The following is a 24,131-nucleotide window of genomic DNA, read 5'->3' on the forward strand; positions in this document are numbered from 1 at the left end:
TAAACCGCTGGCAGGGTGCTGGAGACCGCCTAACTATGTCACGGCTTCTTATCAAATCAATCAATAAATTGCCATGAAGGGTTTAAATGACTGGATTATGAGAGACAAAAAGTGTGTGGAGGGATACATGAGACGTGAAACTAGCACAGATATGTAGGAAACTGGTGGGTCAGCAGTCATTTAATCAGTTTAGTGTCATTATACAAATCAGAATGTTGCTATTGGCCAATCAGAATTAAGAATTCTCAGTGTAATCATCTGTAATAATAATGCTTTGAAATGACTATCTCTGTAAATTGGTTTTAAGGTTGTGTTTGTGTGTGTTTCAGAGTCTGGGCTCCATCGACAGGAAGGGAACGCGTCAGAGAAGGTAAGACTCGCCTGTTCTCACGCTGTCATGCTCTCATTCTGGTGATGCCAGGGTTAAACAAGTGGTTAAAAACGTTTCATATTGGCCTAGTGACCCACTGAATAGAGAGATAATCTAGTTTTAGATGAACTGTAATCTAGAGTATTACAACCTGACTGTGATTACAGCACTGCGTTAGTCTGAGAGTGTTTGTGTGCGTTTACTTTGGGGAAATGAGCTAAATCAGACATAGCTTTCCTTTGGGGTCATCCTCAACTGAAGAAATGCATATAATGTTTGATAGTTTTAATTTTAAAAATGCATACGTATTATATTATATGCGCCATTTTTAATTAGCTTTAATGTAATAAAAAAGACATTATAATATCCATGCAAGTGGAGTCGTTTACTCATGATACAGTCTTTCTCTGGTCGTGGTGTGTTGTTAGGTGGTTTGCTGCTTTAGGTTAACATAGCATAGATTAACTTGAGAGATAATCAATGAAAAAAGAAGTGATTATAATAAAAATTTAGTCGAAAGTCAAAAGCTTAATGATTGATAAGTCAATAAAAATGAAACATCCCATGACAGAAATGAGTGCATTAAAGATCAGGTTACTATAGTATCTTTAATGCTTTAGTGCTTCTGACATGTTACATTGACATTATTATTGAGGGTCAGTGTCTTGTGAATTATGAATTATGAAACTCTCACACAATGTGGCGTAGGAGAGCCTTCCTATCCACAAGAACACCATGTTTCCTTGGTTACTAGATTAAAAATGGCAGATCTCCTAAATCTGTCACTAATGGCTGACTAATGAGAACTGAACCTCTGATCGGGTCTGATCAAAGGACGAGCACAAGATGTAGTCTGGATTTTACTCTCGGGGTAGGTTTAATAAAGCTGCTTTGTGAGATTTTTCACCCTAGATCAGGGATATTGGATATAGTGTTGGTTTCATTGTTCCTAATTGCTATGTTGGTTGTGTGTGTTCTTGTCACAGGTAAACGGCTCTGATAACGTGTCCTAAGCGGACATGAAGAGTCATCATTTTTTTTGTCCTGAAAACTAAACACTGTGCAAAGCAACAATATCAAAATGAGTTTCACTAAATCTAAATTCACACTGACCGCAATTAAATACACCACTGTTCAAAAGTGTGGGAACAGTAAGATGTTTTGAAAGAAACCTTTTCTGCTCACCAAGGCTGCATTAATTTGACCAAAAATACAGAAAAAAAAACCCTTGTAATTAGGGCTGGGCGGTATATCGAGTTTGTACGATATATCGATATATTTTTTTTAAACGATATGCAATGAGGCAATACCGTTTATATCGATACAGTAGTTTGATACGAGCACATCTGAAAAATAGCGGAAGACGCAGTGTGAGCTGCCGCAGTGAAAGTACATAGTACAATTTGTCCTAAACATGACACAAGCTATATTAAGGGCTTCAAAATAACTGGTAAGATATAGTTAACAAGTTTAAAGCAGCTTGCCCTGTCAGATGCTTACTGACAGATACTGTTGCTGACTGACAGATAAATACTTGCGCTGTTTAATGCGTTTGAGATGTGGTGCTTTCCTCAGTGCTTAACTTACATTTCACAGGTATATTCTCCATCTTTAAATGTTAGAAAGTCAAACAAATATGTCCATTTCACTGTCAGGAGAGGACGAGCTTCTGCAATTGAATCTCCGCTAATATTCAAGCTTCCGTGAATGAGGGACGCCGCGCGCATGCGCGCCAAACAGACGGAGCACAATAGAATAGTAGCGCAATAATTCTGACTAATATATATATATTGCTAAAATATTTGTTGTTGGAAACAATAAATGTGCCATATGTGGAATTTTAAACCTACAAGTATATTTTTATGAAAGTGACCATTATAACGGGGTAATCAAATGCAGGCTAATATAATTAGTTTAAGTGCTTTTATTTTCATTTTTTAGTCAATTTAAAAACAAAAGCATTATTTTTGTTTTTAGATTGTAATGTTACAATGTTAGAATGTAATGTGATTTTAACCACCTTTTTGCACATAATATATTGCATAGCCTACATTACATTCACTATATTTGTTTCCATATCCTTCAATATCAACATTGTTTGTAGGATATCATTGGGCAGGATGTGAAATGACATTTTTTAAAATAAATACTTTTTTTTTTTTTTTATCCAAATAGAAAAACGTAGAAAGTACCGAGATGTATATCGTATATCGCCATTTAACCAAAAAATACAGAGATATGATTTTTTGGCCATATCGCCCAGCCCTACTTGTAATATTATTACATCATAAATTAACTGTTTTCAGCTGTAATATATTTAAGATGTAATTTATTCCTGTGATCAAAGCTGCATTTTCAACATCATTACTCCATTCTCTTCAGTGTCACATGATCCTTCAGAAATCATTCTAATATGATGATTTGATGCTCAAGAAACATTTATGATTATTATTATCAGTGATTGAAAACAGTTCATATTTTTGTGGAAACCGTGATATATTGTTGTTTCAGGATTATTTGATAAAGAGAGAGTACAGCATTTAAAAAAAAAATAGAAATCATTGTAACATTATAAATGTATTTAATGTCACGTTTGATCAATTTAATGCATCCTTGCTGAATGAAAGTATTCATTTCTTTCAAAAAACATAGTGATCCTAAACTTTTGACTAAATGTCGCCCAAGTTGTCTCAAAACGAATTGAATTTAACTGACTTCTGGAAATGTGTGCAAACTTTATTCAAATAATTTACAATTGAATATATAGTTTACTTGCTACTGAGTGCTTCGGACAAAACGTTGGCAAAATGTATACGAAAACTGCGTGGCCTTACATCCAGAAGTTAAATTCAGCCAATCACATTGTTTTTGAGTGCAGTGAATGAACTGTTAGCCACAATACTAGTTGTAGAATTAGTGAAAAATAAAATCCATGTGCTGTAACCATTTGTGGTCTTCCGTTTGAACGTCTAGTAACCAATTGTGAACAAATCACATAAGCTTTAAGTCGTGAGACTAGTTATTGTGGGTTACAGAACTAAAGGGAGAAAATCAAATGAATTAGCCTGAATGATATATGGCAGCAGTCTCTCTCTCTCTCTCTCTCTCTCTCTCTCTCTCTCTCTCTCTCCCTGACCCACATAAGCATTTTTCACATAGACAGTCTAATAAGTTTAATAAGTGTGCATGTTTCAGTGTTTGGTTTTGTGGTTAATGTGTGTATGTGTAAAGGTTGACTCAGCCGTGTGTGTGTGGAGGGGCTGGCGTTGTGGTTTGCATGTTTGATGTGGTTTGGCCATGAAAAGTCTGACGGTTCCCCAACAGTGCTGTGCCAGAGACACAGACACACACACACCTCAATAAAGCCCCGCCAGAGGAACTTTCCCGCGGAATCATTGCTAAGAACACACGCCTGGCATCTCGTTCATTTGTGTGTGTGTGTGTGTGTGTGTGTGTGGCATCGTCTTCTCTCGTTCGTTCACTCACACACACACACAGGCTTATACACACGTTTGGCCGCCGGTCTGGATGTAGGTATGGAGATGACACAGCGGAAACCACTTCCTCACAAACACACGCCCTTGTGTGTTACCATGTGTGTGTGTGTGGTTTGTTTCTATAAATGTATGACACATTCACATGCTCACGATCCGCTCCAGAATAAATAATCATCATGATGGCCGTCTCCACTCTGATTGGAATCTTGACGCCCTGTGGAATTGTGGGATTCTGGAGGGAACAACAAGTTGGGAGTCGCTTTCGGTCCATTACAGCATTCCGGCAATGACCACAGAGAGAGAGAGAGAGAGAGACAGGCTGAGAGAGAGAGAGAGAGAGAGAGAGAGAGAGACAGGCAGAGACCTTAATGTAAATTTATTTTACATTAAATTGTTCAAAACAATAAAAAAAAAAAAATATATATATATATTCCAACACCTTAAAACATTGTTCAAAATCCTTAAAATTCTGGAAAAAAACAATTATAATAATAATAATAATTTTACGACACATCTTCTCTTTTATAACACTCCAAAACTTATCTGATAACCTTGCCCTTCATTGGGCTTACACAACACACCTTCTGTTCCCCACATCAAAAAAAAAGTCTCAGTATCATTTATCATTTCATAATACGCAAACTCCAGCATCAAACGTCCCTTTAGAAAACCTTTTAACATTTGCACTGGATCTACTCCACATAAATTAAGAGCGAGACAGACAAAGAGAGAGAGAGAGAGAGACAGGTGGAGAGAGTAAGAGAGAGAGAGACAGGCAGAGAGAGTAAGAGAGAGAGACAGGCAGAGAGAGAGAGAGACAGGTGGAGAGAGTAAGAGAGAGAGAGACAAGCAGAGAGAGAGAGAGAGAGAGGTGGAGAGAGTAAGAGAGAGAGAGAGAGAGAGAGAGGTGGAGAGAGTAAGAGAGAGAGAGAGAGAGAGAGAGAGAGAGACAGGTGGAGAGAGTAAGAGAGAGAGAGAGAGAGAGAGAGAGAGAGAGGTGGAGAGAGTAAGAGAGAGAGAGAGAGAGAGAGAGAGAGAGACAGGTGGAGAGAGTAAGAGAGAGAGAGACAGGCAGAGAGAGAGAGAGAGACAGGTGGAGAGAGTAAGAGAGAGAGAGACAAGCAGAGAGAGAGAGAGAGAGAGAGAGAGACAGGTGGAGAGAGTGAGAGAGAGAGAGAGAGAGAGAGAGAGAGACAGGTGGAGAGAGTAAGAGAGAGAGAGACAACACATGGTGAGCGTGAGGAGAGGGTCAGACAGACAGCTACACCGCTGTAGTGCCAGGAACAGGTAGAACACACACCACTGACCGGATCCAGATAAAACACATGCTGAAAATTATATGTGACAATATGTTAGCTTAAATCCTCTTAGTGTGTCTGTCAAGAATTATCATTATTTCTTAATTCTTAATAATTACTTATAGTCATATAATGCAGGTCGATGGTCATTGTCTCAAAACACAAGCACAGAGTCCAAATTAAAACAATTCCCCATCGTCCAAATTAAACAATTCCCCATCGTAAGTACACATTGATGGCCTAAGACACGAAACGAGCGGTTTGTGTGAGAAAACGAACAGTATTTATATCGTTGTTATCTCTTGAACACAGCACACGTCCAAATGATCTGACGGCGCGGGCGGGTATAGATATATAAATAGATGTCGCCTTGGCTACAGTTTCGTTCCAATGAACTGCAGTAGCCAAGGCGACATCTATTTATATATCTATACCCGCCCGCGCCGTCAGATCACTCGTCAGAGGTACTGCAGACTGCAAAATACACGTTTGATGCTCAAAAGATCATTTGGACGTGTGCTGTGTTCAAGAGATAACAACGATATAAATACTGTTCGTTTTCTCACACAAACCGCTCGTTTCGTGTCTTAGGCCATCAATGTGTACTTACGATGGGGAATTGTTTAATTTGGACGATGGGGAATTGTTTTAATTTGGACTCTGTGCTTGTGTTTTGAGACAATGACCATCGACCTGCATTATATGACTGACAGACAAGAACGGTTTGACCTAAAAATATCAAAATTGAAACTACTGCAGAAAAAAAGACACCTACATCTTGGATGCCCTTGAGGTAAGCTAAAACATACCAAAATTTTATTTCAAAGTGAACTATCCCTTTAACGGCAGCACAAAGGGAGATTCTCTGGGTCGATTCACCTGCCGCTCATATGCAGCAGCACAGTAGATTACACCATCACAGATGTAGACCACAGTCAAATCAACCGTAGTCACATAGTCCACAGTCTGAACAGATCCGTGAATCTCCTGCCTTCTTCAGAGCAGAAGGTTAAACTGTACACCCTTTCCTCCAGATTTATATGGAGTAAAGACAGTCCTGCCCAGTATAAAGCTCAGCTCCACAGCACTCGGGTTCAGAACATGAGAGATTCATTTCTGTTTACTTCATTTAGTGAAGAGAAGAAAACGATCAATTTAGCAACTCATCAGTTAAAGGGATGGTTCGGAGTAAAATCAACCTAGGGTCCTTTGCACCATGACCTCGAGCCAAACACCCCCTCCAGAAGCTTTTTTCCCTTGGTCGAACATTATTAAAGTTAGAGCTTATTTAGAGACATCAGCCGAATGGTTTAGTGCAGGCGCTAATGGAGCCAAGGATGTATCTCGTAAATTACCCCACTAATAATGCCCAGAATGGCACCAAACTTCTGCAGTAGTACAAATAGGTTCTGTACTCATAAAACGAGGCGTTGGAAAGGAGTTTATTTAAATAACACTTGCCTTACTGACAAGAAATATAAATTTATATAATAATCATGTCACCTGTTATAATTATTTGGGTCTGACAATCTCAGCTTCTGGGAAATTTGACACTGCAATAAAAGATCTGACTGATAAAGCATGTAGAGCTTATTATAGTATAAGAAAACCCCTGTTCAAATTTAACCCATGCATCCATTAAACTGTGGCTGAAAATCTTTGACAGCATCATCAAACCTATCCTTCTATACAGCTGTGAAATCGTAATAAATGACGAATCCTAGGACAAAACCCCTGATGAAATTTTCCAGCTTGCGTTCTGCAAGAACATCCTGGGAACTCACAGAAATGCTCCAAGTCTGGGTTGCCGGGCAGAATTAGGCAGATTCCCTGTCCTATCTGAAATCCAGAAGAGAGCCGTAAAGTTCTGGTTCCATCTATCAGACGCGCCGTCAGCGAGTTACCATCACTGCGCTCTCAGACACAGGACACACAGAGAGCGACCCCATGCAATATTTAGTGGAAAAACATCAACTTAATTCAGCAGTTCAGTTCAGACACTCACAAGTAGAAGAAATGGGGAAAATAACCCAAGAAGAATACATACACGATTGGCAGATAAAAGTCACACAATTAAATAAATTAAAAATACTTCCACAAAATAAAGTCTGATTATAAATTGGCACCATACTGACCAATGTGAGTAATTATGGTCAGAGAAAGCTCATGACAAGGTATCGCATTAGTGACCACAGTCTGTGTGTGGAGACGGGCCGACACAAGCAGATCTGGAGAGAGAGAGAGAGAGAGAGAGAGACAGGCAGAGAGAGAGAGAGACAGGCAGAGTAAGAGAGAGAGAGAGAGAGAGGAAGAGAGTAAGAGAGAGAGAGTGAGGGAGAGAGAGAGAGAGAGAGATGGAGAGAGTAGGTGGCCCTCTAGGGAAACCGCTTTTTATTTTGGGATTCTGGGAACGTGAATCAGTGTTTATAGCTGTATTAAGTGTTGATATATATGTGTGATGAAGTCAAAATTGACTACTTTCATAATGCATGCTCCTGCTGTTGTTATGACTGATTCATCAGTGCATGTAATTTTAAAGAAAAAAGTGCATAATTGTCCATTTAAATATAGCAGCTTTTTGACTTCTGAAATGTCTTTTCAAATACACAGGCCATTGGTTGATCAATAGTCAGATATCAGAGTCATTTACAAGATTGTGCATAATCAGAACTGGATTGAGAATGTTGTTTAAATTCTTGAATTTGTTTTGAATTTGATAGCAAACATGATTCAGAGGGTTAATTGAAATGACAAGAAATGTATGTGTCTGTAATTTTTAATTAGTCAAGCAAAATTTATCGCGACAAACTTTTAATGTTGATTTGACAAAGACTTGTTTGAAAGTTTTGAATAAAGTAAAGAAGCTTTACATGTTTATAGGCCTGACAGACAGACAGACAGACAGACAGACGGATGGATGGATGGATGGATGGATGGATGGATGGATAGACAGATAGATAGATAGATAGATAGATAGATAGATAGATAGATAGATAGATAGATAGATGGATAGACAGATAAATGGATAGACAGATAGACAGATGGATAGATAAATGGATAGACAGATAGACAGATAGATAGATAGATAGATAGATAGATAGATAGATAGATAGATAGATAGATAGATAGATAGATAGATAAATGGATAGACAGATAAATGGATAGACAGACAGACAGATGGATAGATAAATGGATAGATAGATAGACAGATAGATAGATAGATAGATAGATAGATAGATAGATAGATAGATAGATAGATAGATAGATAGATAGATAGATAAATGGATAGACAGATAAATGGATAGATAGATAGATAGATAGATAGATAAATGGATAGACAGACAGACAGATGGATAGATAAATGGATAGACAGATAGATAGATAGATAGATAGATAGATAGATAAATGGATAGACAGACAGACAGATAGATAGATAGATAAATGGATAGATAGATAGATAGATAGATAGATAGATAGATAGATAGATAGATAGATAGATAGATAGATAGATGGATAGACAGATGGACGGATGGATAGTTTACATGTTTGAAATGCCACCTTATTTAGCTTATATTTCATCATATTTAATAAATATTTTTTTGCACTGGGGTGAAAGAACACTTGCTTTCCCAGAAACATTCTAGCCTGTCTCCGGCCTCCTGCGTACTTCCGCTCAGGTTTCATTTTCCTTCAATACTCCGTCTGAGTTTGCGGTATATTCTTGGGTTTTCTCGTGCGCTAGTTTGAGTAGTAGGGTTACGTCACGACCAAACGCTAGCGATTGGTTATGGCAGATCCAGAGTGGCTCTGGGCAGATCCAACAGTTTTCCACTTCCACAGAGTACCCGCCTTCAAGGAAGTTATAACGCTTCAATGGAGAGTGGCCATACTATCTGTACAAATGAAATGTAGGAGAGTCTGGTAGAGTCTGGTAGTCGGGCTAGAAACATTCTGCTTGACTGATTGAAACAAGACAAAAATGCTGATGTAGAACATAATTTTTTTGCAATGCAAGAGTCACCAATGTTGAAACTCACACACATGATTTGAAAATTTTCTGAGTCACTGTAATGGTGATTATTTTTTTTTATTTATTTATTTTTAAATGAACACACAACACATACCCCAGTGTGTGTGTGTGTGAGGGTCAAAGCCTTTAAGTGGAATAACACGGCACGACACATTTGATGTTGCGGTATATGGAGAGCTTTTTATTTTTGTCTTAACTAACCAATTTATGTCTCCGCTGGCACTGGTGTTTAATACTGTGTGTGTTTGGTATTTATATGCTTGTCTAATGAGCAGCCTGGGCCGAAGCGTTGGATCTGTGCGCTGGCTGCAGTCTGAGCTCCGATCGACATCAAACGACAGAGGCAGACGCTCGTCTCTCCGGCTCTCTCCGGCTCTCTCCAGCGCGCCTACAGTACCTACACTGCGTTTCACTGATCAGACTCACACTGCTGCCTTGGCTCAAAATATTTAAGCCTTCATTTAAAATGTATGAATGTGAATTTGCATATAAAATAACATAAACTAATAAACTTAATGTTGATGCATGCATATTTTTCAGGCATACGTAAATGAAAAAGGTTAAAAGCAGGTACGATTTCTGTACTCAAACATATTGCATAATTTATTATTAACTATTTGCATCTATTTGACTTTATTTAAATAATCATATTTTCGAAGCTTAGAATCAGTTAAAAGTAAGAACATGGTTAAAATATGAATAGCTGTGTATTGCTGTTCCATAAGCTATATTAGTTAAAACGCATGAGATTTGAATTATTGATGATAAATATATAAACCTGCGGTTATTGTGTATTTAAAACACATTCAGTTTATTAGTACTATTACAGAAACCTGTTTCTTATCCGTTTCATTTGTGTATGACTGACAAATATGCATCATATTCAGTTTATTAGTGTTTGCTAAAGCTGTATGCAATTCAAATACATAAATCTTAAAGGCCTAAATATTTTTTGTGGCGTTCAATTGGCCAAATTCTGTGACAACATTCATAGAAGGCAATCCCAGAATGCATTGCGCAGCTCACTTGGATTTGAAACGGATCTGGTCTCTCTCCCTCTCTCAATCATGTCTTTAAGTGCGTACGAATTAAGCGTTGACTTGTGCCGTGTTTATGTTTGGTATTTATTTTTATACTCGTGTTTGTGTGTATGTGTCCGCGCGGCGTGTGCTCTCTTGAAGGAGGTGATGTCATCACTCAGGCCTTCCTACTGTAAGAAATCTTCGAATGGCATTACGTCAGCTTGTGGGACCCCAACTGAGCACAGTGTCATCCAGAACAGCTGCCCCTGGAATCAGATTCATCCCGCAGTCCTTCTTCCTGTCTTATTCCCAAACGGCTTCTATCTAGGAACATTCCCTCTAGAAATACGGATGCGTCACCTCTCAGTGTCATGGGTGTTTTGGGCACGCTGGCACTGCCGTTTGCTCGCTGACCTTGTCCTTCAGTGTTTAAACATTCTTCAGTCGCACTTGTTGAGTTGTTTGTCATTAAGCGATTGCAAGATGGTTGATTCACGCATTTACAGCACTGTCAGATCTGCATATAGTGTCCGCTGCCGTCCAGGCGACTGCTGCTGTCATGACCTCACTGTTGCTAATGAGACGCCAAATTCAACACACGCAATCCCTCTTACATAAAGTTTTACAGGGGAATCTCATGGAGAACATTTCTGGGTCATGTTGCACCCCAAGAGGTCAAAAGAGGAAAATATCAGGCTATATTTTGCAAAAAGTTTTTGGACCATTAAAAAATAATAATTGTACTGTGATATTATTTTATGACAGTTTAACATTTTCCTTATAAATTTACCTTCCAAGTTGGAAAAAAAAAACATTTGGTGCGCAAGTTTAAAACCCAAATCTGGGAATAAACATTTAACACATGGAAATTTTAGGAAAATGTAAAACAACAAAAATATTTATTTGTTTGTTAGTTTAATTTAATTTATTATTATCCATATTTTATTTCAAATATTGTGAAAATGTTATGAAAATGTAAAACAATTAATTAGAAGATTTGTTTATCATTTATCATTTTATTTATTTTATTATCATTTATTTATTTTATTATTAATATTATAATCCATGTTTTTATGATAATAATAATAATAATCATCGTCATTATAATAATAACAACAGTCAGAATAATAATCAACAATAATAATAATAATAATAATAAAACCTTTTTTTATTATTGTTATACATAATTATTATATTAATTATATTATTATTTATATACAGTTTTATTTCTTCTTTATTATCTCCTTTTTAGTTTTGGGCAAAAGGATTTTTGGTTGAACTGATGAGGTTTAGTGACACCGAAATGGTTAAATATATTATTTGTTTGTAGGTGAAGATAAAATATTTATACATAAACATGAAACCTGTTGAAACATTATGATGGAAAACGTTTGGTAAAGTTCTGAACTAATCTCTGGCAGCGCGAACATTTAGTAAATCAGAGAATTAATTACAGTAATCATGCTGTGTGTGTGTGTGTGTGTGTTTTGCAGGACTGAGTCTGGGATCGTGAAGTTGACTCAGCGACTCTCTCTGAAGGACAAACACTGCAAGGAGGACAGGAGTCTGCCGTCCAGACCTCCAGCCTACAGGAGGCGCTCTCTCAGCGTGGACTGGTACTTTTACTCCAACATTTACATCACAGCACTCTATGTTAGAAATAATGCCATTCACACTGTACCGACAGACGGCAACAGACTTCGTTGGGTTTTGTCGGATCAGCGAACATGTTGAATCGGCCTTATCGGTCTTGGAATATCTGAGAAGTGACGTACTGTAATCTGCTGACTGTCAGCGTTAGTCTGCATCTGTCAGTGCATTGTGAATTGGCCATTAAACAGCTATAAACCTGTTTAAGAGAGGTTGACCAGCCATTTGGACTCAAAAGATTGCAAGGAAGCCATGTTGGCTCTGAACGCTGCTGTTTTCCCAAGGTTTTTCCTCTGCTCATCTCCACAGACATCATGACTCCAGTTATGACTGCCTCTCTCTTCTCCACCCTCCCCATCTGTCACGGCTTTTGCATGTCCAAAACTCACAAATGGAGTCACTTCCAAGATGCACACAGAAAAGATGAGCTTTTCTTGGGAGTTTTTTTTTTTTTTTCCTGAGATGATAAACATGAACATAAGGCACAAGAATCTGTCTGGCATTTATTTTACTTTGACCAGACAATTTTTCATGGTACTTATTGGTACTTACTTTTTTAAAGCAGCTTCTTAGAAAATCACACTTCATTTTTATAATATCCTAATATCTTCATGCCTTATAGTCGCGTTTAGCAGATTAGATCTGTGCGATAATATAGAGTGATATAAACAATAATTTGAAATTCGCTTTATTATATATTACCCTATGTGCGTATAATGTACTTATGCAAATAAAGTTAGACATTCTTATATATATCCAACTTTATATAAAGAGCTGGGCGATAATATAGTAACATTTTACGATAAAAATAAAAAGTCAAGCAGACTTTTGTATATAATATTTTATATACATGTAAAATAATATGTTCAGATGACCTTAAAAGGTCATTAAATGGACTCTTTTTGTAATCCTGCTTGTATGCACTTTATGTGCTTTTCTTTGTGCACGAGAAGAGGTGCCTATCGGTGGCCGCATCTGGGTCGTGGCATATGGCAAATTGGAAGCCGGGCTCCAGAGACGCATATAACTCCGGGGAGTCTCGGGGCGGCGTGTCCCCAGGATGTAGTCACCCTGGCTGGGCACGATGAGGGCTGGGCCCCCCTGTTTTCGGGACCGCGCAGAGCCTCACGCAGACTCCCTGTCACCTCCTGCACGCCGAGCTGTCTGTCGCCAGTGCCTCTTAGACTGGCCTAACGTCACACACACACGTACGGGGCCGTTGCACAAAGACACATCCGCGCACACGCATTCATACATTGATTGATCCCGTGCTCACATGCGCTTCTCGTCCCCCTGCAGAACATCCCCATGGCGACGGTCTTCTGTCTCTGCTCATCAGAATTAGAGAGATTTGCCCCCTGGGGTGGGGGGTGGGGGGTGGGGGGTGGGGGGGGGGGGCGAACAGGTGGCGGGCAGTTGAACTCGACACAGCAAACACTCTCACAGGGGAGCGACTACTACTGTGACAACACACCCGCATACCGGCACATGCACTCAAATACTCCCGCGTTTAATCTCTTAATCTGACTGGATTAGAACGCGAACGGCCAAGGCAGAAACACGCAATCATGCAGACGTACGCGTGATGGGAAAAGACTACGCGGCTTTGCTGCGTTAAACAAACTCGAATGCTGCCGAAAACACATTTCACCCCAGAATCAAAAGAAAGAAAGTATATTTCACATAATGAAAAACCTATTTTTGGGTCATTAAGATGTTTTGCAATCTGAGATTTTTTATTTGTTTCCATGCAAAAAAGGTTAATTGTAAAAAAAAAAAAAAAAAAAAAACATTCAAATTTACAAGGTTTTAAACATTTTTTTTAAGGCGAAATCAGTGTTTTTTTCATGCACTGGTCAATTTGAGATTTTGCGCTATTTTACTTCCGCAATGTCGACTTTCAGACATACAAAATACACATTTAAGTTGATTTTATTACATTTGATCTGTTTGCATGTGTTGAATTCAAAATGCAATGCATGTCTTTAAAAGGCTGTTTTCTTAAAATGATTTTTTCCAGTACATTCAGATTTCTGCTCTGGAAATGAGTGCATGTTTAGTGTCATTTGCATATTTAAACATAACATTTCAGAAAACTTAACAGTTGTCTTGATGCACTGTGATTAATCAACTAGGGAACGTTTGGTGATATCTATTAGTTGCATTATTTTCACCCTATGTAGTGTCTTGCCTTTAGTACATTTATCATGAGAAAAAGCTGAAAAAGGTAAAACTTCCAGATGCGTTATAATAATGAGAATATTCTTTGGAAAAAGTGCTTAAATGTCATTAAAATAAAGGCACTTATTAAAAATATACTTTGTTTATGCAGAATATACCATGCAAATTTCTTGAGTTTTGAGGTGAAATGTGAGCTGGACATGTTCTTGTGAGATTCTGATTGCTGAAGATCTCTGTGGTGACATGCAAACCTGTCTGCGTGTCTTTCAAACGGGGAGGGAATCAACTGATTAGCTTTGATTCCCCATTGTGTGTGTGAGAGGTCGAAGGGTTAGACTGGCTCCACTAGGCCTGAAGTACACAAGAGAGAGAGAGAGAGAGAGAGAGAGGGGTTCTGTTGACCCTAGTAACACACACACACTAATCGGGAATACTGTCCTCGCTGCCCCCCTCCTGTTGCTTACTGTCACACACACTCCCCCTCCAAATTTTGGCTGGTCGGACTGCAGTCTGTCTGGTGCCAAGAATCAAATTTCCGACTCTCCTTCTCGCAGCCACATATAACCCTCGTAGAGGAGTCCCTCTGCCCCCTTTACGTCTGTTATAACCAACTATTCTGAAAGAAAGAGAGACGTCGCCCGCTCTTTGCGTACATGTCGTAAACATTTTGTTTTGTTTGATTGATGGCGACGTGAAAGAACCAGCCGGATTGGTGTTTCTCGCACACATCCGTGCATTGTGATTACAGTCTGTTGCATCGTATGTATTTTCGTGAAATCCATCTCAGCATCATTTTGCATCTCTAAATTTATACTTTATGGACTTATATTAAATATGATACTTTATAGCCATCTCAGAATTAGAGTAACGAGTTAAAACGTATGTCTTTGTTGAATTTGTGAATACAGCTATACAGTAAGGAAACTAACTATTTTACGAAAATAGTGTAGAAAATAGAAAATAATTTTGTTTGATATGCCATTTTATTATAACCAGTGTTACCTGATATTTTAATATTACCTTTAATATTCTGTAAGACAATATTAATTTAATACAATGAGTAGAAACTGCAAGTTGTCAGTTTGTAATTGCGATATTTCATTAATGGCTCATTATATAGAAGAGCTAAATTTAGATTCAAATTCTTTCCAGATTTTAAATTCAGAATTCTAAATGAAACGTTAAATAATCTACTGATAATCGTGTATTATATAGTTTTTTTTTTCTTGTTTAAAGAGACATAATCTATAGTCATACGTTTTGCTGTTGTCAAAAGAGACAATATATATGCAAAAACATTTTATCCTTTGAAAGTATTACCGTATTAAACCTTTTCCCATGTCCCACCTTTTCCCCATTCCCAATTGTTGCTGTCAGTTCTGTTTATTCTGTTTATTCACAAAAGTGCCATTCAAAGCCAGTGTGAATTGCCGTATGCGACCCAAAATCTCATGACATTTACTTACATTTTTCATAAATATTGAATTATTGAATAGCTCGCCTACGCCTAGCCTATATGATGTCAGTGAAAAATCATTTTCAGACGAAGAACAAGTGCGCTGATGAATTGTTCAGAATACAGCCAGGAACAGAATGTTGAAGTTGTCATTTATTTTCTGTATAGCAACATCAGATCTAAAACGAGTGACAGAAACACTTCGGACGACCTCTCCAGCTTGTATCATTGTTTCACGTGAAACACGGCAGATAATTTACCGGCCACATTAGCAGTCGTATCGGGTAGAGTTTGATCTCGGAGGTAAATGTGAACATGTGTTCGGGGAAACGGTAAAGAGTAATCTCTTACCATCAGTGAGCTCAACACATGCACATGTGTGCGGGATTGCATGTGTTTATATGCGCCTACTGTTCTCAATGGCTATTATTCTTAGACGGAGGCATTACTCACTAAATTTTCCATACTATGGCCTATTCTCATTTAGCCTTGACTTACTGGACGTGTTAAATGTGCTCGTATTTGTGTGCTAAATTTTGCTTTGCCTTTTGATGTGATGCCAGACACAATCCCCAGATATCTGAGCACTTTTGCCCCCAACTTGACTCTGTGCGTGTGTGTGTGTTTGTGTGCACATGTAAATAATTGTTTGTTGCTGTGTACAGTCCTGTCCAAATGTCCTAAATTTTTTAAATGAATACCTTTTTTTTATTTTTTATTTTTTATTTTTTTTATTACAAATGATGTTGAATTGAAAAATCAACATGAATTCAAAAATGTCACAAAAGAGACTCTTTTGGCACTGAAGCTACATAAAACTTGAGCTTCACTGGAAGAAGAAAATCGGACTGTCACATGATCAATGTCGCTAATTTACTTACGTACGATTAATACATAGAAATATCCGAAATATCACAATGTTTCTTGGTTGTAAATGTTTCAATATTCTAAAAATGATCTAATTTCCAGGTTTAAATGTGCTTTGGAATCCCAGATTCTCAGTGTGGTCTCAGACGTTTGGACCTCACAGTAATTGTGTGGTGGGAAACTGTTTTGTGTGTGTGTGTGTGTGTGTGTGTGTGTGTCTGTTCTATTCTATCACTATTCGTCTGATGGGGTGCTGAGACGGCTGTGTTAACATGTGGTGTCCCTGTTTCTTTTGTCTTTCTCTCTTTATCCCTCGTTCTTTCATCTGCTAGTCTTTCATGTGAGTGCTCGCGCCGTTCGCTCGACAGCCCGTGTGTTCGGCACAAGAGGAGAAACTTTAAGCCCAGAGATCAGCCGCCTTTGAAACTGATCCGGACTGCCACAAATATACCCACTTTTATCTGCACACAGCACATACCTGCCCGTTAAAATAAGCACGTTATTATCAGAGCACTCGGAGGTGTTCGCCTGCATCCGACGCGGACAATGGTCCGTCCTAATACGAGAACATTTGTGACAGTTGTAGTTCTTGGAGCCCTTTGTTCTGTTTCCAAATCTGAAGCCCCTCTGAATGAATCTTGATATCAGGGTGAACATGTTGTTCCCCAAATTATATCAGCGGTCAATCAATATGGATTTTTCAGATATTGATGCTTAAAATTTTACTTTTATTCTCTTTCATATCTTATTTTTTCAGTCTATTTTTGCTTTATTTTTAAAACAATAAAACTTAGTTGCAAGAAAGAGTTTAAGAGACCAAATTTAGAAAAATTAACTTTTCTTATTATCTCACATTAATTTGGCTTCTAACGTAAATTTATCTTGTCGATATTGGTAACACTTTACAATAACGACCCATTAGTTAACGTTAGTTAATGCATTACTAACAATGAGCAGTTCATTTGTTACAGTATATTTTTAATCTTTATTAACATTAGTTAATAAAAATACAGCTGTTTATTGTTAGTGTAAGTTAGCTCAGGTACATTAAATAATATTAACAGATACAACTTTTGATTTTAATGATGTATTAGTAAATGTTGCAATTAAGTTGTTTTAGAATTATCATTGTTAGTTCGTGTTAACTAATGTAGTCAACTAATGTTAACATATAGAACCTTATTGTAAAGTGTTACTGATATGTTTTATAGAAATAAAAAATTACCCATTAAAAATGTTTTTGTGGTGTATTTCTTGTTAAAAAGTACCATTTTTATAAGTATGTAAGTATTTATCCTCTAACGATCTTTTGTCTTTTCTTTATTCCTCGTAATTTCAGTTTTTCATGTGCAATTTCTTTTTCAGGGCCGAATCCAAAATGACTCAACAGATTCCCGACCCCCATCCTCTGATTCCACGCAAATACTCCAGCACATCATGTTCGTCTCCTCCGAGTGCTGCACGACGCCTCTACAGAAACCTGTCTGGAAAGTTTCGCACGACGAACCTGCTCCTGGAAGATTCGGCACTCCCAGGCCAGTCGGACAAGGACCATTCGCATAAAACCACCATGGTGAGATGCAAACACTTAAACAAGACCTATACAATTGTAGAAACCAAATTAGTCTCACATAACTATTGAATTGTGACATTTCAGCTTGTTTGACTGACATATAAAGCAGTTGATGATGCCATTTGAAAAGATCCCAAAACACAAATTAGAGCCTAGAAACCAGTACTGAAGAACCTATAATAAAACACCAAGACCTTTTTTAATCTTCAAAGAACCATATTGCAACTCAAAAAGCTTCTAGTCAAAAATGGCATTGATATTTTGTACATACAGTACGTGGCTGCAGTTTGACAGCATGCATGGATGTGTCTGCATGCATTTTCTATGCGTGTGAGATATATCTGTGCATGCATGTGTAGTTCCAGGGCAACGAGGCTCTGTTTGAAGCCGTGGAGCATCAGGAGCTGGATGTTGTGGAGTCTCTGTTGAGCACCTTCAGTCTGGAGGAGCTGGACTTAAACACACCCAACAGCGAAGGACTGCTGCCACTCGACATCGCCATCATGACCAACAACGTCCCCATGGCCAAACTTCTGCTGAGAGCCGGGGCCAAAGAGAGTCCCCACTGTGAGTACACTTACTGCGATCAAACGCATGCAGCACGAGCCCCACTTTATGAATCATAAACAATGCATCTACAGATGTTTGCCACATGCTATACATTACAATAAAGCAGTAGTGGCTTATTGCTTCAATCAAACGGCGACAACAGCAATGTGATATGGTATGCAACACCAAAGATCAAAACATAATGTCAGTTTCCCCCCACACTTTTTATACTGTAGTTATCATTATCTCTAATTAATGTTTTTAAATTGAATGTTTGGGAATGCCCAGGTCATATTTAATTTCATATTATATTTTATATTATTTTGTTATATTTTGCATTATGAATATGAAGTGTAATTTAAGGAGCATTACAATATTTTTTTTTGCATTGTTGCATTTAATTAAGCAGCCTCCCATTCTTATTACTGTCATTTGAAATGACTTTTTAAAATAAATAAATTAAATTAATACATTTTTGTATTAACTTGAACTTGATTTATGCTTATTGTTTTATTACAGCAATGTAATTTTTGGTGAAAAATTTCAAGCAAATTTTTGGGGTGAAATATGATTGGGACATTTCTTGCAATTTAACGATATAAAGTAATATAACAATCAAAGATAATTGGATTAATTTTTTTTTTTTACAGTGGCCCATTCATAACTTTATAGTATACTTTTAAAATTCACTCATTTATTTTTACTGAGTTTTTTAACACAAGTGTATTGTACAGTAGATCAGTAATATGAATGGATGTCTGACTAATCAGGTAAATGGGGAGTTTCGGTGCCGCCCACATGTGCGAATAAAATATTGAAGCCATAAACCAATTTTTACACAATAAATAAAAAAGGTTTTTGGTTTGTTAAACAAAACGAAAAAAATAAAAAACAAGCCGTCTTTTCCTTTCTCATTATTATTTTCCAAATTGGAAATGAAATGGTTAAAACATACATGGTGGATGTAGAATTCCACAATTAGAAACTTAGCTCTTGGGGTTAACAAAAAAGTTTATTTTTCAATATTTAAAATTTTTTTTGCCAATATTTATGAAATCTCTTTTATGTATTCTCTAGTTCTAAGTCTTGAAGGCAGAGCTGCTCACCTGGCCTCCCTGGTGCAAGAGGCGGAGCATCGCATAGCAGAGCTGGTTGCCCAGGTAACGGGGGAGGAGCCTGGGGAGAGGGTGGAGTCAAACAGAGAGAGACAGCTGAAAACGTGGGAATGGAAGCTCCGCCTCTACAAGCGCATGCAGACCGGATACACACACGCCAGTGAGTAACACACACACACAGCTGCGGTTATAGTTGCTGGTCATGATTCTGAGTGACTTTGTGTTGTTTTCAGGTCCTCCCGAACCTCCCAGCGACGTTCATCTTTCTGTCAGCAGTATCACCAGTCTCAGAGTTTACTTCCAAGAGCCTCTTTGTCACAACTCTGCTGTTATTACCAAATACCGCGGTGAGTGACCCCTGACTCATCATGTTATAGGGATGATTTAGATTATACCACCAAAACCCATGAACACACACGACTGACTCATCGACTCGCTGGTGAGCATCAGCGGTTTGACGGCCAGCTAGAGAATATGTTCCACACAGCCGAGTGAGATGAGGGTGATAAATGAAAATATCTCACAAATTATATTGCCAGATTCACACTTCTAGTGCTATCCAGTGTTTTTCAGTGTTTTTTTATATACTACTAGTTTTTATAAATATTTAGAATTTCTGTCAGGCTTAGCTGTAGTGGAGTATCCAAAACAAAACACACTTTCTTAACAAACACACTAGGAACATGCAGGAGATAACAGGAGTAATAATAATCATAGCTTAACAACCAAATCAACATAGACAACACAATGCCAATGGTGAACATACAATGCACAACAATGAACTGAGGGCTTAAATACAGACAGAGTAATCAACGGAAAACAGAACAGGTTGAAATCAATGAACAACCGAGGAAACTAACGGCGACTAGGAACTAAGGCAAAACGAGCACAGGAAACACAGTGAAAAACAAAACTAAAACTGACTATACACATTACAATTGGCTTTTATTTTGTATATTTTTATTTGTTTAATTTTTACATTTACATTTATGCATTTAGCATTTTGTCAAAGAATTTTGTTGTGCTTTTGTCTTTTTTTTATTTCATTTTTATTTCAATTAACAGAAATGTTTTTAATAATTTTAGTTTTAGCATTAGTTAGTTAATGATAATAACCCTGGTGCTGTCATAAACTGTGTCAAAAGAACAGACATATCGCACTCGCTTGTAGTTTCTGTCAGACGTTAGATTAGATGGTCTTTGTGAACAAATACAAAAATATTTAGCCCTCACAGGGTTACCATACAAAACAAACGATACACAAATACACCAGGTCACAGTTTGTTCCGCCATATAGAACAAGCACTGTTGAAGTCACATGATCCGTGACTAGTAGGCGCATGCCCACAGCATGGTGGTAGTACTAGTACAGTACTCAGTGCAACTCCTGTGCATCTTCTAAATGACTGCTTACTTGTGTGTTTCTCAGTGAGCTGGAGCAGCGTTCCTTCATTTACTCCATTGCTCGGTGAGACGGTAATCGAAGACGTGACTCAACTCCAGTATGACATCACTGGACTTACAGCGGTTAGTATACGGAGTAAAACATACTACAAACAATACTACAATGCATTGGAGACAAAAACAGTTGAGAACCACTGAACTAAAGTCATTTTTTACAATTATATTACTATTTTGATATTACTTAACTGTTGCCAAGATATAATCATTTAAAATGTTTACTTTCGTGCATTAAACAGTGATAATGGAGCAGATCACAGCTCTCAAATCTCATTTGCACATCTGCATATTCAAACTTTATTCATTAATGGTTGGTTTGAGGCCTCTTGAGTTGCCAATTTTGGTGCTTTATTGTGTATTTTGGAGGACTTTAAACTCTGAATTTTTTTTTAAATGTTCAACAGATGAAAAAGTTAGTGACGTACAGTAAATTATTTCTGAATTTTCATTTTGGGTGATCCTTTTAAACTTGTGCTATATTATTGGTTAATATTCATTTACCTTTGGTTGTGTCAGTAGGAAAGCAAACTTGTCTCAGAGGTGAAGAGCATTGTGAAGAAAGATGATAAAATCAAACAAAAAATTATTTAATAGAATATATTGAGCACAACGGTGTTCTTTACGTATTATTTGTATAATTTTATAGTTTAAGTTTTGGTAATTTATGCTATGTGCTTTTTTATTAGTGTTTTTAAGCTTTAATTTATTTTTATTGATATAGATGACAGATATATCTGTTGAGCGCATGAATGCAGTGATCTCGTCATTGCAACTCGATTTCTGAACTAACTACCAGTGCAAACACGATGTAAACGAGATTCATTACGCAGTGAAGACAGCATCATTGATTATAATGGGAGTTTTGGCGAGAAAGAAATTGCGACTGATTTTCCAATAAATCCACAGTGAAATGTACCAAACAAACAAACAATGCTCTACTAAGACATACATATAATTAAAAATAAATAACCTCTATCCTAGCATTAGGATGGTAATGTTGTTTTTAGTCCAGTGATCCTGTATCTCTCTTATCTCCTTCTCATCTCACAAACACGCCAAAGACGCGATGATGTAGAAGTAGGCGTTGATCTAATTCTTCAGAGGCGGTCTTTAATTGCACTATTATGTCATAATGTGACAAAATCTGAAACGAGTTGTCTTCAATAAAAACTGTTTTTGGACTAACAAGGATGTTTTGAGTTAGTTATAGTACAATGACCTCTTAAAGGGATACTTCAGGATTTAGCATTAAGCTTTGTATTAGTAGAAAACCTGTAGTATTTTCGAATTACCATGCTTTCCACCCTCATATCCCCCTGAGAGGAGAGATTTATGTATTTTTTATCTGGAAAAAATCCTCCGATGACGCAAAAATCGTCATATTGCGTCATCGGAGAATTTTCTCGCCAGAGGCTAAAGACTACAGCCAGTAGGAGGAGCTGTTCCGCATGTTTTCAACCCGCCCATAGAGGGTGGGATCTCACTCACAGAATGTATACATATAGTTCAGCCGTCTTTCTTTGGAAGCTAAGTTAACGGGCTCTTGTTCTGTGGAGAAAACTGAGTAGTAGGAGTTACCATCCTCTTTTTCCCGGACATGTCCGGCCGTCGAGATCGTCCAGAATGTCCAGGATTCAGCTTTTGCTTTCTGCGGTCGCCATTCATTGTTTACATGCACACCTTTTGTTTCAGTCTAGCTGAATTCATTCCGCTTGGTGAATCTGAATGTAGTGTTTACATGAACGCTAAACAAGTGATCGGTTGATGTGCGTTTTAACATTGCTAAGAAAATTCCCGCTCCTCCGTGAGAGATGCGAGACCGGTGAGTCTCAGTAATCATGCCACCGGCCTCGCGCCGTTCTCCCGCGGCCGTCAGCCTCGTCCTGCTCGCCACAGTAAACATGATGAATGGCGACTGTAGAACGCAAAAGCCGAATCCCGGACATTTTGGGCGATCTCGAAATCCAGGGCAAACTCATCACGGAGACTCGCTAGTAGTCTAGCTTTGTTGTTTTCAACTGCGCTCTCTTACCGGTAGGCGTGGTTTGTGAGTGGCCTCCTAGGGCAGCGAAGCAAGTGCATTCTGGGAGTTGTTGTCTTTCATCCACATAAGCCAAAAATACATTTTCTGGCTTTTCTTAGTCTAGAAAGCTTCTACATAAATGACCTATTTTAAATACACATTCATCTTTCCAGAGGTGAAGTATCCCTTTAACTGTCAAAATTTTTATATTTAAATATAACACAGATCTACCTCTTTTTACAGGGCACATGCTGTTATGTCCAGGTATCAGCATATAACATGAAGGGATGGAGTTCACCTCAGATATCTGAACCTGCTTGTGCTACACCCTCAAGTGAGTATACAAACACACACATATTCAACAACAACAAACGGGACAGATGTTAGTCATGTTTTGCTTTCTAAGAAGTTGCATGACGTATCGTGCATCTGCGTGTGTGTGTGTGTGTGTGTGTGTGTGATTTAGTATCTATGTTTGTGTGTGTGTGTTTACGTTTGGCTTCATTTGTGTAATATTTGTGTCCTCATTTTTATGTTTGTGAGGACAAGCCGTCCTTTTCTCTCACAGTTTTTAGGGCTCTTTTACATTGAGTGTGTGTGTGTGTGTTTTGAGCATGCTAATTTAATGTGTGTGTTTGTGTTTTCCATTTCGACTCCCTCTGGAAATATTTGCATGTCTGTGAGAGGCTGTAAAGTTGCAGACAGAACGGCTCTTATACACCAACTCAAACACACACACACACACACTTGTTGTCTCCCTCTACAATTCACGCTCACATACACACGCCGCTTTTCGGACACACTCAGAAATAATTTTCACACAATTTCTCTTATTTACATCTTGTTTGCGTCTTTTATCCCCCTCGCTCTATCTCTTTCATAACACACACACATGCACACACGCTCTCTGCGAGGTTAGCCGGGCTGAAGAGAGGGTCTGTGTTAGACATTCCGGGAATAGAGCGTCCATGTTTTCCCTGCTTACCCGGGAACCGGCCTGCAACCAACACACCATCAGAACATCATCCTGTTTACCGTG

The 24,131-nt window shown here is 38.0% G+C and overlaps 1 protein-coding gene and 1 gene segment (V, D, J or C); one reads left to right on the top strand and one right to left on the bottom strand.

Annotated features, from left to right (window-relative positions):
• The window catches only part of LOC311284461 (Ig kappa chain V-III region MOPC 63-like), a 945,935-nt gene that overhangs the window by 387,184 nt on the left and 534,620 nt on the right, over nucleotides 1-24,131 (bottom strand).
• ankfn1b (ankyrin repeat and fibronectin type III domain containing 1b) overlaps nucleotides 1-24,131 on the top strand; it is an 84,996-nt gene that overhangs the window by 49,069 nt on the left and 11,796 nt on the right. For all 4 annotated transcript variants that reach the window (XM_084398462.1, XM_084398461.1, XM_084398460.1 and 1 more), the window contains 8 exons: nucleotides 330-370; nucleotides 11,711-11,833; nucleotides 17,737-17,944; nucleotides 18,304-18,511; nucleotides 19,571-19,768; nucleotides 19,842-19,955; nucleotides 21,038-21,135; nucleotides 23,336-23,426. In XM_084398462.1, coding sequence (XP_084254588.1) covers nucleotides 330-370; nucleotides 11,711-11,833; nucleotides 17,737-17,944; nucleotides 18,304-18,511; nucleotides 19,571-19,768; nucleotides 19,842-19,955; nucleotides 21,038-21,135; nucleotides 23,336-23,426 — 1,081 coding nt within the window. The remainder of the gene's footprint in view (nucleotides 1-329; nucleotides 371-11,710; nucleotides 11,834-17,736; nucleotides 17,945-18,303; nucleotides 18,512-19,570; nucleotides 19,769-19,841; nucleotides 19,956-21,037; nucleotides 21,136-23,335; nucleotides 23,427-24,131) is intronic.

Source organism: Rutilus rutilus (genome assembly GCF_951802725.1).
Source record: "Rutilus rutilus genome assembly, chromosome: 24".
In the NCBI taxonomy this organism is placed as follows: domain Eukaryota; kingdom Metazoa; phylum Chordata; class Actinopteri; order Cypriniformes; family Leuciscidae; genus Rutilus; species Rutilus rutilus.